The sequence below is a fragment of the Lacerta agilis genome, chromosome 1 (genome assembly GCF_009819535.1).
Source record: "Lacerta agilis isolate rLacAgi1 chromosome 1, rLacAgi1.pri, whole genome shotgun sequence".
Taxonomy (NCBI): Eukaryota; Metazoa; Chordata; class Lepidosauria; order Squamata; family Lacertidae; genus Lacerta; species Lacerta agilis.
In genome coordinates, this window is record NC_046312.1 from 43,455,129 (window position 1) to 43,469,349 (window position 14,221).

Here is a 14,221-nt window from a genome sequence, read left to right on the forward strand (position 1 = left end):
TATCTATCTCTATCTCTATCTATCTAGTTTCCAACTAATCTTCAGTGTTGTCTTGAATAGTCGTCACCTTCTGTGTCATGGCCCCATCTCTTCCATTATTGAATATTGGCTAGATCATCATCATCCGTTCATATTAACTGTTATTGTTAACATAACCAGTCAACCCTGATCAATGCTCAAGAGAGCTGCGCTTCAGATGAACTTAACTGGCCAGCAATGGAAACGTCTTTACAGTATTCAGAATGGATTACGTTAAAGCCAGTGCTTTTTCTTTCTGGGGTTACCCAAGGTTACGCAGTACTGGCACCCTTTTGTCTAAAAGAAAAGAACTGGTTAAAGTTGTCATTAGCCTCCAGATTATTATTTTTTTAAAAAAAAAAAACCCCTGTCCAGTGTTTACTATATTTTGGAAAGTGCTGCAGATATTACTAGATATTATAGTACCACATAAATGTAAGATTGTATTGTTAAGTCATCTGTAAAATCTTATTCTGGCAGAAGATACAGGTTTAAAACCCTCAGTGAGTTAAGAACTTCTCTTGCATGTGAAGACAGGCTCCAGTGGATTGAGCAGATGAGACCAATAGTGAATCCACTGGTCAAGAAGGCAGTTACTGATCGTCAAGCCCTAGGCTCTGTGGTTTAGACCACAGCGCCACCCGCGTCCCTTAGTGAGTTTACTTACTGAACTTAATTGAATACAACCCTATATGTGTGTACATATACAGGCGATTCCCCATTTATGCAGGGTTTATGTTACAAATGGTAATTTTACAAATCCAACATTTAAATACATAATAAATACATAATATTTTATAAAAGAAAAATACCCAAGCTGTGTATTTTTAAACACAATGAACTACAGGCAACAGACTAAGATCAAGACAAATTAGGGCTTGTCGATCAGAAGTTCAGCGGTTCGAATCCCCACAATGGGGTGAGCTCCCATTGCTTGGTCCCTGCTCCTGGCAACCTAGCAGTTCGAAAACACGTCAAAGTCCAAGTACAGTGGTACCTCGAGTTAAGAACTTAATTTGTTCTGGAGGTCCGTTCTTAACCTGAAACTGTTCTTAACGTGAAGCACCGCTTTAGCTAATGGGACCTCCCGCTGCCGCTGCGCCACCAGAGCACAATTTCTGTTCTTATCCTGAAGCAAAGTTCTTAACATGAAGCATTATTTCTGGGTTAGCGGAGTATGTAACCTGACGTGTATGTAACCTGAGGTACCACTGTAGATAAATAGATACTGCTCTGGCGGGAAGGTAAACGGCATTTCCATGTGCTGCTCTGGTTCGCCAGAAGCGGCTTAGTCATGCTGGCCACATGACCCGGAAGCTGTACACCGGCTCCCTTGGCCAATAAAACGAGATGAGTGCCGCATCCCCAGAGTTGTCCGCGACTGGACCTAATGTTCAGGCGTTCCTTTACCCTTTACCTTTACATGTCAGACGAATGGCTGTCTGATCTCTCTCTGTTGTTACTATTATTGTTGTTATAATTACCATTATTTGCATTTAGGAGAAAGTGTCTCAAGTGACTTGCTTATGTTTTATAGTTGTAAAACTATTTTTTGCATGACTCAGCATACATTTTAATGTTTTTTTTCCTTTTATTAACACAATACTTCCATTCCGTACATTTATAATATCAAAAAAATAATTAAATCTGTGACATCACAAGGAGTAACATTAATCATAACCAAGTGCACAACAAAACTCTAGACATGAATCTTATAATGATAATACTAATATAAGGAAATCGTTGATCTATTCCTACTCAAAAAAGAAATCAAAGGAAAGAAAACTATGACTTCACATTTCCAAATTTGAGTAATATTCTCATAATAAAACAGACATACATATTTTTCCATAATTTCACTTCCCAATATATAAATACATTGTAAAACCATAGATCTTAAGTGGTTTTAAACAATCTCTTAGTATAATCAACTAATTTCTCACATTTTGCTAAAACTTTATCTTGTTTCTGTCCTCTTTTTTAAAAAATCATTTAGCCATAATTGCTAAAGCCCATGATGTTCTGACTCATTCTTTGATTTCTGTTATGGTTGGCAATCTCCAATACTTTGTGTAAAGAATTCTGCCTGTTGTAATAATATAGAAAACTAATTAGCTGTAATTCCTGCATAGCAGAACTTTCAACTATATGACCGTTGGATCCCTTCCAACTCTACAATTCTGTGATTATATGATTCTAATTATTAGTCTTCTGACTTCACTGATAGTTTAGTGTAATGTAAAAAAACAACACAGGATGGAGTGGGACAAAATTAAAAATACATCAGAAAAATAAAAACATTATTGACTAAGGGGGTTCATGAAGCAGTAACATTAATGGACAAATCCATTAGGTAGAAAAAAGTGGTGTTTAAGACAAGGAGTGTACAATCCCACTGCAATCCTCATTTGCATTACTTTATGCTAGTCTCATTTTTATGCTTCATATCAGGAAGAGAGTAATACCACACCACATCCAAGAAAATTATGGCCAAGTATGGTTTTTGTTTTAAAATTAGAAGGTCAGGCTATGTGTGACTCGAGTCTTTTTCTATCCATATGTTTTAATGAGCTCCTGGCTTTGTCTTCAAGTAGTAACATTGGCTGTGTTTGCTAAAGGTAGACTTATTCCAGAAATTTCAAGACAGCAGAAAGTAGTCATATTCTGGATATTTGATTGCAAAATGGCAGATTTTTTTTTTTTGCTGGTTTTGAAGAGCAAGTTTATTTGTTTACCTTTAAATTCATTATGGTTTGCCACCTTTTGCCTTTTAAGAGCTGGGCAGGGTTTACAGCTTCATATTTACATCCTCAACCAATTCATATACCTGCATGTTTTTATCATTATAGTTCTTCATCCCAAACACATTTTATTACATACACCTTTGGCTGTTCCACTCTGAATCAGTCCAATATTACCTTGTCATCAGTTTAGATAAGAATTTAATCCAGCTAGGTCCATACAATATGTTGCATGTCTTTCCTTCCTTCTCAGGCCATTTGGCACATTTACCCACAACTTTAGTTGTCGGTGTGCAGCTATTTGAGTGATCATCTCAAGTGGAACTGCAGAAACTCCAAAATCTTCCCCCAAGAATGTTCTTGGGCATGGGCATGAGCTCTCCTCTCTCCACCACCCAGAATAGGCACCCCTAAAACACGGTCTAAGGCTACCAGACAAACTGGGGTAAATATTGGATTAATTTGATGGCCTGCTCCAGAGTAACTCAAGAGTGTAAAGTTGTCCTTCCCGTGTTGGCACAGGCACCCAGTGGCTATTTCAGCATATACAGAACTCTTCCAAATCCGGTCTTCTTCCCCCACTACAAAAAGGAAGTGCCCTTCTGCTTTTTCTATGGGGATGCGGCTGCGTGAATTAGCTGGGTCCATTGGGTCATCCAAGGCTTCGTAAATGTCGAAAACACCATTCTCTGAAATACTGACCCTGCTCATATTAAAGCAAAGCCCAGGCAAAGTAAGTTTGCCATAATGGAGGGCAGTGGCTGTGATGGAGCTGCAACCAGAAATGCAGACGGCAGCCACTACTTCTGGCAAGAAAGTCATCATTGAAGATGCCAATTCTGCTCCTTTGCCAGTCCCAATAACACCAATTCCTGGACCTTTAACCTTCAGGAATGAAACAGCACGAGTGTGAATTGTAGAGGGGAAGAGAAGAGAGAACACATGTTAGAAGTCTGTGCTGTGGAGTATCCCTGATATATAGAAAAACCTGTCAAATTATTAACTTAGTCTGAGAAAACAACACACATCAAACCTAAAAGCTGATTCCAAAATTTCAATTCAAATAGTCTAACCCATTTAAAAATGTTATTTTATTAGTATGGAAAACTAGGTTTACAATATATTCACAATAAAACTATTTGTTAGCTTCTTAAAATAATCTATTCCATCTCGTACACACAGTTTTTTAAATCCCTTCTCCAAAGCGTATCCCAATAGAACCAATCTTCCAGAAGGCAGATGATTTGATCTGACCTGATCTCATGATTTCTTCAGCTAGCAAATACAAGATCTAAAAACAAACATTGGTATTTCCTCAAAGGATGAAGTGCCATTTTTCTCAAAACTGTTGTCCATACAGACTCTTTCAACTGCAGGAGAACAAGGAGCTGTATGTATAGGTAAACAATCCTTACCATACTCACCTTTGGATGGCGCAGCAGAAACCTAGCTGCCTCTTCAAAGTACTCAAGGTGGAAATCCTCCATGATTTTGGGAAGATCCTCAAAATTAAAATATGGCAGGGAAAGAGCAGCAAAGCCATGAGTAGCCAGAAGGCTGGATCGGTATTCAATTAACCCACCTTCATCACCAAACATATCTATCACTCCTGGAAAGGGGCCATTTCCTAATGAAAGCAGAGAGCAATGTTGTTGGGACACAGAGCATTGGAAGAAATGTTCATTAAAATGCTAACAAGAATAACACTATTAAAACTACATTATTAAATTATCAAATACAACAAAACACTGATGCCACATTTTCAGGAAAGAAGAAAGAAGAGAAAATGTTTTGAATGAGTTGTAGTCCAAAACATCTAGAAGGCCACAAGTTGGTGAATGCTGACATAGGCAACAAACTACTAGATGGGCCAATTATATGACGTGGTATAAGGCAGTCTTGTAGGTTCACATAACGTACTGTGTTAAATATAACTTGCTTAATTATTTTATATTTTATAAAATCCCCAGTAACTGAAGGGATACATAAACAAAATGAATATAAGTTTTAAGTCAAAGGCTGGTAGCCCACTGGGTTGTGTCCAACTAACCTCAGAGTAGGCATACTGAGATTAATGGAACCAAGTTATTCATTAAGTTCAATGGGGGAATATGAAGAAAATTTAGTTGGACATAACCCATTATTGATACTAAATAAATGCAAGTAGTAAGTATTCCCCATCAAGCCAGATTTTTTAAATAATTGAACTAACATGCAGCAGTGAGGTGCCAAGTCAACCTAGTATCTCGGACATCACTGAGGCAGATGAATTAAAGAAGTCAAGCTCCTTCAAATCACTCAGTCACTCCTCCAGGTACATGCAATGTAAACAATTATTAAATTATGTTAGTCAGTATTGTTATTACAGTGGTACCTTGGGTTAAGCACTTAATTCATTCCGGAGGTCCGTTCTTAACCTGAAGCGTACTTAACCTGAAGCACCACTTTAGCTAATGGGATCTCCTGCTGCCGCTGCGCCACCAGAGCATGATTTTTGTTCTTAAGCGGAGTTCTTAACCTGAAGCGTACTTAACCTGAAGTGTACTTAACCCGAGGTACCACTGTATTTTTAAATGTAAAATTCAGGAGGTGTGGCTAGCTGGAAACCTAAACCGCAAAGTAATTCTGTGTCTCCATCACCCCGGGGCAAAATCTAAGCAGAGTGGATCCTACTAATATCTAAACACAGAATTGTTTACAGCCCCTGTGAGGTAATGATCCGAGGACTACAGGGATCAAAAGCAAATCTGTGAGGTTAGATCTTCAGCAAGAAATAACAGGAACCCGAGGCTTCAGAGGAGGCGTCAGACACTGGCATGACCAAAGGCAATATGAGGGCACCAAAAGGCGGGAAAGTATCTGCCACAGTGGGAGAGGACAGAGACTCAGATGAGTACATTAATAAAATAAGGTAGGCACCAATCTTGGACAGGGGAGCAGCCCTAGTTCTTTTTGAGCAGAAATTAGAGATGCTATCTAAACAACTGTCAGATATTTCTAAAACAGCAAACGATGCGCACAATCTTGCTGTAACCAATCAGTCTAAGATGCAACTCTTACAAATGATGACTGAAGATTTATCTATGAAACTGGAGGAACAATCGGACAAGGAGGGAAGGAAAAAATTCTTCTCCATTATATCCACAGTTAAAAGCCAACCTCTTTCTCCAAATCCTGCCTTAGCCCTACTATCTTTAGACATAGACTTGGGCTTCACCCTGCACCATGGAGAATTAGTAGGCTTCTTACTGACCGCAACATGATTAGTGATAGCTCAACAAGAGAAAAACCAGTCTGAAAGACCCCTGAACATATGGGAAAATAATATTTGGGAGACAGCAATATCTGAGCATCTCACTAGACACAGGAGAGAAAGTAAAGGCATAACAAAAAGAGGCAGCTTCCAAGAAATGTGGACCCTTTTCTATGTTAATGACCAAAATCAATAACTTGTTATACCAACCACTCTATTGTCTCAGTGGAGAGGTTACATTAAGTAATATATTTGAACACTGAATGTGTAAGCTTATGTCTAAAGTCAATGGATAGAACAAATACCATTAGAGGTAATGCTGAATAAGTGTTTAAACTTTAAAGGTTATTGTTTTTGCATTTGTTTAAAAACCAATGTATAAACTCATGCACCTTGTGATTAAATCTTCCCATATGGCAAACATGTACAGTATTCATATTTGTGCACTGGTGGCTCCAGCTGAATTCAATGCAGATACACTATGATTATCACCAAAGTTTAAATCTGGCTTGTTAAGTATTTGTTTCTGAAATTACTTGCTGGTAAATGAGTGGTGGCTACTCTTTAGGGAAAGTGTGCTAGTTGCAACCCTTATTGTTTTGGAATATTATCATCTGAATATTATCATCTCTACTGAAGGCCTGTCTGTCCTATTTGTGCCCTACCAAGCTGAACACAGCCCACCAACCTTGCATAGCTGCCCACTAAGGATCTGAGCATTACCCTGTTTTTGCTGCCTGTCTGGGACCGCAAGGTGACTGTCAAATTTTGAGTTAACTAGGTTCCCTCAGGACAAATAAGCAGCCTGAGCCCCGTCCCACTGCCAAGACTACCCAACTCACCTGGGGGAAGGAACAAGCTCCCTCTCACCGCACCGTCCTTCACCCTAATCCTTCTCACTTCGGGAAGAATGAACCGCCTTTCCACGTTCGTTTTGGCAAGCACCTGTCCAGGGATAGCACCGGGCTGACTGTAGCCCTGGTGCACTGACATCTCCAGTTTCATGGGACCCTTCACTTTTCTGGGCTCCAGCCTTTGGTAGGGGTTCTCCATTGCAGCCGGCGAGAGGCTCCAAAACAGCCCCATGGGCTCCAAGCCCGTGTAGTCTCCTCCCTTGGAGGGGTCTTTGGACAGATCTACCTGCCCTTGCTCATCCGCCTGGTAATGGGCACAGGAATCAAAGAGGATGCCCTCCTCGTTCACCGCCAGCGCCCTTAGGGTCACTTCCTGCAGAGGCGGGAGTCCCCAAACCGCAACATTCACGGGTTGATCTGCCAAGCCTGCAGCGGGGTCAACCGAGACTGTCGCTACCCCTCTTCTGCCGCAGCTTTTGAGGGAGGTCCTCCCGAAGGGGCGGCTCACACCCCCGAAGTGCTCCAGGCAGACGTCCCAAGCTTTGGCTGTGACCCGTCGCCACATGATGGGCTGTTGCTAATCCGATCCGTTTGCTACTGCTGTCTGCGCGCTGCTCGAACGGAGAGCGGAGCAGAGAGGAGACACAATCTGCAACTTCTGCTCTGCCTGGAAGTCCACGTGGGAGCACAAAAGGCAGCATCAATCGATCCCGGACAGCACGCTTCATAATGAGCAGTTGTAAGTCGCTGTCGCGTACGCTGCTGCCAAAGTACAGTTGAGAGCAGCGCAACGCGCGAGAGAACGCCCCCTACCTATAGGAGTAAACTGCTAGGGGCCGAGGGGTCTTCAGTCCCCCCCAATAAAATACTTGAGGGGTCTGCCCCCCCCAAAAAAATTGATGGTTAAAGCCTAGGTAAAGGGACCCCTGACCATTAGGTCCAGTCGCGAACAACTCTGGGGTTGCGGCGCTCATCTCGCTGGCCAGCATGACTAAGCCGCTTCTGGTGAACCAGATCAGCACTTGGAAACGCAGTTTACCTTCCCACCGGAGCTGTACCTATTTATCTACTTGCACTTTGACATGCTTTTGAACTGCTAGGTTGGCAGGATCAGGGACTGAGCAACGGGAGCTCGCCCCATTGCAGGGATTTGAACCTCCAGCCTTCTGATCGGCAAGCTCAGTGGTTTAGACCACAGCGCCACAGAACTGCTTGATCAAAGCAGTGACCCATCTAATCCCAGTGTCCTATTCTTACAGTGGCCAACCAGATGCCCGTGGGAAGTCGGTAAGCAGGACCTGAGCTCACTCTCCTGCTGCAGTTTCCAGCAACTGGCATTCAGAAGCATGTATGCTGCCTCTGACTGTGAATGTAAGACTTAACCATTGGGGGAGCGCAAGTGGGGCAGGGAGAGGGGCGGGTCAGGGAAGAGGGGTGACACCCCGTCTCGCTGGCCGTCCCTGCGGCTCTGCCCCGGCAGCGCTGAAAATAGCCCCCGCCCTCCAGCGGCTTTTCGCGCCGCTGGCTGGCTTGCGGAGCCGGGGCAAGGAGAGGGGCGGGCCAGCGAAGAGGGGTGACACCCCTCTTCCCTGACCCGCCCCTCTCCCTGCCCCACTTGCGCTCCCCCGAGGGGGCCCGGGCAGCGGCTTTGGGAGTTTCTGCAGCGTCGCAGCGTGTTCGTGCGTCATGACGTCATGACGCACGCATGCGCCGCGATGCCCCCACCCCCAGGGGTGCCTCTTGGCTTCCCGCCCCGGGCAGCCAAGGGGCTAGGAACGCCCCTGGTCCCTTATACAAAAGCTTTCTCATGTTGCTTGTAAAGCACTATCAACATAGTGAGTCCCCTGTCTGCAGAATTGTTATATCAAATAGATTTATTGTTATATATAAGAACAGGAACAAAAAACAATTGGCCACACACCCGTTATCTGATAAAACACCTCTTCTGAGCAACATTCTCAGAGCTTGCTGCGTTCTTCACCTTGTTTTCCATCGAGGTGTTTGCGGAAGAAGGTCTGAATCCGTCCCCATGCATCCACCTGTGCTGCGGCATGAGCCCTGGGTTCCCCTCCCCAGATCACTGGTCTGCTCACCATGAAATGCATTGAAGCTGCACACATAGGAAAATATGGAGGCTCAATATAATGTCCTGCTCCAGGATAGCAAATTATCTCAGGTTTTTCTTTTCCATAAGCCTGTAGCCGCTTGGAGGCTTCCACAGCAAAGAATTCGCTCTTAAAGTTGTGGTCATCCTGGCCTATGATGAAGAGGAAACGTCCTTCAGCCTTCTCCAATGGAATAAAACTTTGGCGATCGGGGCCCTCAAGTGGGTTGTTCAGGACATCCAAAATGTCAGCAACACCAGACTTGTCAATTTTGACCCGCTCTAAATTGAAACCAAGAGGTGGAATGGTGATGTCCTTGTAGTGCAGTGCCGTAGCTATATTGGCCACAGAGCTATTAATAGTGACTGTAACAGTGACACCCTTTAAGAAAGAGGCCATAGAAATACACAGGTCACCACCTTTTGAGTGTCCCAGGAGTCCAACTCCTGGACCTTTAACCTAAAGAGTAAGAAAGAAAGAGGTGAAACGGAAACAAGATAAATATGTGCCCCACCCCCACATGACTAAGCTGTGGGCAAAAGATCATGCTGCTCACCCTTAGTTTGGCAAAAAAAAAAAAGCTGAGCTGAGCTGAGGACCATTTAACATTTCCGAACAATTTATCACAGTGACTGCCCAAGGCTTGCCTGCTTTGGTTAATCTTTGCAGTAAAAAATGGGGGAAACTGTTGCTGTGGACTTTAACTTTTCAGTGTTTTTTTTAATTTCAGGAGCTTGGCACAAATAATGAATTTAAAATATTAGTGCAATACAAGTAAGCATGTGATGATCAGAGTTAAGCTCAGAGAACACTCTCAAATCAGCAATTCAACAGCTCTCAGAATAAGAAACTATGGAATATATACTTCTGCAGACAACATATACCTTCAAGCTATCACAATTTTTGCTTCATGACCCCCACAACTAGAGGTACATCAGGCATATTCCCAATGGATAAACCTCCCCAATTACTTCCAGGACTGATGCTGCAGTGCCATCTGCACAACAGCACCTGGACATTCCCTGTCATGTGGGAATACACATTCTTGATGGTGACTTCACCACTGTGAAAATCCCTCTCCGCTGGAGGAATTGGCACAGCCTGAGGTGGCACATCTTCTGAAAGCATTACAGGATATTCTGGCCTCACTGGCTTGTTGGAGCTACAATTAAGCTAATATAAAGGTAAAGGTAAAAGTACCCCTGACCGTTAGGTCCAGTCACAGACGACTCTGGGGTTGTGGCGCCCATCTCGCTCTATAGGCCAAGGGAGCCGGCATTTGTCCGCAGACAGCTTCCAGGTCATGTGCCCAGCATGACTAAGCCGCTTCTGGCAAACCAGAGCAGTGCATGGAAACACTGTTTACCTTTCCGCCGGAGCAGTACCTATTTATCTACTTGCACTTTAATGTGCTTTCAAACTGCTACGTTGGCAGGAGCTTTGGTTTCCCTGTGAATGTCCTGGTCCTCAAACACTCTGCACTTGGCGAGTTGGGGTGATAACACAACACTGTAGTTTCCCCCCCAACAAAGTTACAATTCCCAGCAACTGCAGTTGCCAGGACACTTTTGGGGAAGCCACATGTTTTCAATGTGCCTTAGATGTGCTTCAAATGTATGGTGTGGATCTATCTACACACAAGACTTTCTCCAGTTTCAAATGTAGCACCCTCAGAAACTTGTTATTTTTGTGAAGGCTGTCCACATATGGCCCTACCTTTGGATGTTTCAGCATATAGTTCAGAGCTTCTTCAAAATACTCCAGATGAAATTCCTTCATATCTTTGGGAAGATCTTCATAAGCATAATAGGCCAATGCTAATGTTACAAAGCCATAATTGGCCATCAGACAGGCTCGGTATTCTGGAAGTCCTCCTCCAGCTCCTGAAATATCAATGATTCCAGGAAAGGGACCATCACCTATAAAAGACAGAAAGAATTTAGACTTCTTTAGAATTCACCTTATTGAAAATAAAGCATGGAATCACATAATTTTAATTTTGGAAGGGACCTTGGAGATAATTTAACTTTGACCACCTGGGTTGAAAAGACCCTTGTTGATGACCCACTTTGATGGCAGGGTCCTTCATAATATACTTTTCAAACCTGTTCATATTAGCAGATCAAAAGCAGAGAATGAGAAAGTTTGGAGTCTGAGGTGCCAGATGAGTTGTTGTTGTTGAAACAAACCCACGTTTCCAGTGAGCAAAGCTTGCTACGCAATACAAAGGAATAGGCAAGGTACAGGGCTAGCCCAGCACCATCATTAGACACAGTAGGGCAAATAATCCATTCTATCTCTCACACCTTGCAGCGTGGGCCCTGGCCAGGACAACTTCCGCCTCACTGTATTTGTGAAGTCTTTTAAGGTGCCACCAGACTTGTTTTATTGCCAACACACTTCCGCAGCTCTTCCTCCTCTTCCTTAATTGTGGGTTGTTGTTGTTTTGTTTGCTTGCTGGGTGCCATATCTGTCTCCCTTTCTGAGCAGGAAGAAGAGGAACAGTTTATTACAGGGTAGAGAAATCTAAGCTAGGGATGTGTGTGTCCTTCCAGAAGTCGTTCACCACAACCACTCCCATGATCTCTCTGACACTTGGCTCCGCTGCCTGGGACTAAGGAGTGCTTGGAAATGCAACAACACGTGGGGGAGCCGCAGCTCCTCCACCCTGGCGTTGGCTCGCAAAAAGTGTGTGGGACCCCGTGTCAACGACACGAAGCGCAGGAACGTCTAGAAGGCCTTAAGAAGGCCAGAGCCCGCCACTCACCCGGGGGCAGGAAGAGGGTGGCACGGACCCGCCCGTCCCGCACGGGGATCCTCTGGACGCCGGCGCGCAGGAAGCACCTCTCGTGGGCGCCCTTGGCGAGGACGCCTCCCGCGAGGCCCTCTCCGTGTCCTTCGAGCACCTCCAGCTCCAGGCTGAAGGGGCGCTGCACGTCGCGCTTCACCAGCCGCCTGAAGGGCTTGCGCGGCTTCAGCGCCCACAGCAGCCCCATGGGCTCCAGGCCGGAGAAGCTGCCGCCCTCCAGCGCCGGCGAGCGCCTCAGGTCCAGCTGCCCGCTGCTGTCCGCCCGGTAGAGCGCGAGAGACTCGAAGAGCACCCCGGTCTCGTCCTGCAGCGACGCCCGGAGCGTGACCTCTTGCTGGGGCTGCAGCCCCAACACCGAGATGCCCAGCGGCTCGTCGAAGAGGCTCCGGCCGGCGGGGGAGAAGTCGATGCGGGCGTCCATGAGGCAGGCGTTAGTGTAGGCGGCGCTCTGCGCTGGTCGGCTTGGGCAGCTGCCGAAGCGGAGAGAAGCGCAACTGGGTGTGGGCCGCAGGCCGCGTCCCCAGAACAGGCGCACAAATGAGGCCATGGCAGAGGTATGAGCTGCCCCACTCAAATCAAAAGGCGTCGCCCCGCCTCGTGGTTTCAAATTACGCGACAAAGGGTTGTTGTTGTTGTTCAGTCGTTCAGTCGTGTCCGACTCTTCGTGACCCCATGGACCGGAGCACGCCAGGCACGCCTATCCTTCACTGCTTCAAATATTCATGTTAAAGGAAATTCATGTTGTAAACAGCCAGACATATTGCCAGGAGTCCCAGGACAAATGCCAGTGAGCAAAAGTTTGCCTTCTGTATTTATTTCATGTAATGTTTAATAATGTCAGTTTGATGCGCCCAACCTGAAGCATTCTGGAGATCTCGGCCAACTTGAATGCTGAAAGCTTGTGCACTCTAAGGTAGTTCAATAAATGTTACTTCACTAGCTTTGTTTTTCTCGGTGATTTAAAAAACCCAATAACAACTCGTGAAACAGCAGGTTTAATACCAAACAGCCAAAGGGAACTTAGCTTGGGAGCTCTATTTAAAATCAACAAATCAAATCTGACAGAATGTGAGTACATCATTTGTAGCCAGGCAACAACTGTACACAAGTAGAAGGGAGGTCTGAAGAGACAAGAATCTGATTTCTAATGTGTATGTATTTCCAATTTGCTCCTGCTCCAACAAGAGCAGATCTGTGAAAGAGCCATTCTGAAAGGTTAGTACAAACTTTTCAGTCTTCATAAAGAACAAGAAAAAGAAATACCCTGGATCCAAAGAAGTAGGGATATGAAATTGGCGGAAGTTGGGAGTAGTTCAAATAAAAACAGATATTCTTGTACAATATTGCAATGTATATTTCCCAGCTTAAACTTAACAAAAGATTGCAGTGAACAAAAAAGGTGACTGCCCACAGTGGCTTGTAGTAGTTTAATGTAGAGACCTAAGTTCCTAATGATTGTAATCACAACATTTAAAAAAATGATTGTTGAAAACATTTCCATACAGTAGTAGGAATTAACGTAGCATATTGTATAAATATTACTGTATTTTCTCGAGTTTTTTCACGCTAACCTTTTCTGGCCAAATTACACTGTGAAAATTAAGGGTGTGCATTAGATTCGATGGCACATTTACATTGGCCAGCAAATACATTTTTTGGTTTCAAGGTTTTGAAAATTGAGGTGCGCATTAGATTCGATGGCACATTAGACTCAATTATGTTCTGAAACATGTATGTTACTTTAAGAGAAGACAGCCAAAACATTTTGGGGCAACTTAAAGATTAACAGACTGACTATGATTAAAAAGTAAGCCCCATTAAGGCTAGGTGGGTTTCTTCTCAGGTATAGAATGCAGCTTCATTGTGGCATAAGTGTTATGAGAGGAAGTGAACACTAAAAGGGGAAAGAACAGGGTTATAAACTAGGATAAAGGCATAGTTTTAATCAATAAAATTAATATTTAATGCAGTTAAAAATTCCTAATAACTCCTCATGAGCAAGTTTTCTTTGAAGCATAGATCCTTAAATTATTCCAGCTCATGTATTCCAGGCAGAAACAAGTCCTGCAGGGTGCAAAGCTGACAGCAATAACATTTGCAAATAAGAAATGTTAATACCACTTCGGATTGGATTAGGGTACTGAAGAAAAAGCAATATTTGTGGACAAGAACTGACAATGTCAAGTGCACAATAATAGGATAGAAATCTTACCTATTGATGCAGAAAGGAATAACTATTGTCAGCACAGTGCATGTTGTACAAGTGTAATAGTCACTGGGAAGAAAGAAAAATATTTTTTGTTTGTGTGCCAGGGCAAGTTATGCTTAGTTTAATATCAGATTCACAGCAGCATCCTAATGACATTTACTTGGATCAGGACTTCTTTTTAAGCTAATGCTGCTGTAGCTCCAGCAGCTCTAGCAGAGCAATGGTTTAAACA

At 43.9% G+C, this 14,221-nt stretch overlaps 2 protein-coding genes across 3 annotated transcripts; both read right to left on the bottom strand.

Moving 5' to 3' along the window:
- Positions 1 to 1,585: 1,585 nt before the first annotated feature.
- LOC117045305 (acyl-coenzyme A thioesterase 1-like) lies at positions 1,586 to 7,544 on the bottom strand. Its single transcript, XM_033146240.1, has 3 exons — positions 6,855 to 7,544; positions 4,184 to 4,386; positions 1,586 to 3,644 (listed from the first exon to the last, which is right to left on the bottom strand). Exons 1-3 carry the CDS (start codon positions 7,429 to 7,431, stop codon positions 3,069 to 3,071), a joined length of 1,356 nt encoding a protein of 451 aa, XP_033002131.1. The 5' UTR covers positions 7,432 to 7,544; the 3' UTR covers positions 1,586 to 3,068.
- A 1,178-nt stretch (positions 7,545 to 8,722) lies between these two features.
- Positions 8,723 to 12,246, bottom strand: LOC117045311 (acyl-coenzyme A thioesterase 1-like). Of its 2 annotated transcripts, none has more exons than XM_033146264.1 (3): positions 11,739 to 12,246; positions 10,688 to 10,890; positions 8,723 to 9,430 (listed from the first exon to the last, which is right to left on the bottom strand). In XM_033146264.1, exons 1-3 carry the CDS (start codon positions 12,199 to 12,201, stop codon positions 8,825 to 8,827), a joined length of 1,272 nt encoding a protein of 423 aa, XP_033002155.1. In that variant the 5' UTR covers positions 12,202 to 12,246; the 3' UTR covers positions 8,723 to 8,824. The 2 variants fall into 2 exon arrangements, with proteins under 2 accessions (XP_033002155.1, XP_033002145.1); XM_033146254.1 differs by lacking the exon at positions 11,739 to 12,246 and adding an exon at positions 11,278 to 11,427.
- Between the last annotated feature and the right edge of the window lie 1,975 nt (positions 12,247 to 14,221).

What these genes read in the sequence shown, in the direction of transcription:
- LOC117045305 (XM_033146240.1), bottom strand. Translation starts at nt 7,431, where the DNA reads ATGTGGCGACGGGTCACAGCCAAAGCTTGGGACGTCTGCCTGGAGCAC. An exon ending in GAGCTTGTTCCTTCCCCCAG is followed by an intron (nt 4,387 to 6,854) that starts GTGAGTTGGGTA and finishes TGCTTTCATTAG; the next exon opens with GAAATGGCCCCTTTCCAGGA. An exon ending in TTCTGCTGCGCCATCCAAAG is followed by an intron (nt 3,645 to 4,183) that starts GTGAGTATGGTA and finishes TCATTCCTGAAG; the next exon opens with GTTAAAGGTCCAGGAATTGG.
- LOC117045311 (XM_033146264.1), bottom strand. Translation starts at nt 12,201, where the DNA reads ATGGACGCCCGCATCGACTTCTCCCCCGCCGGCCGGAGCCTCTTCGAC. An exon ending in CACCCTCTTCCTGCCCCCGG is followed by an intron (nt 10,891 to 11,738) that starts GTGAGTGGCGGG and finishes TGTCTTTTATAG; the next exon opens with GTGATGGTCCCTTTCCTGGA. An exon ending in ATATGCTGAAACATCCAAAG is followed by an intron (nt 9,431 to 10,687) that starts GTAGGGCCATAT and finishes CTTACTCTTTAG; the next exon opens with GTTAAAGGTCCAGGAGTTGG.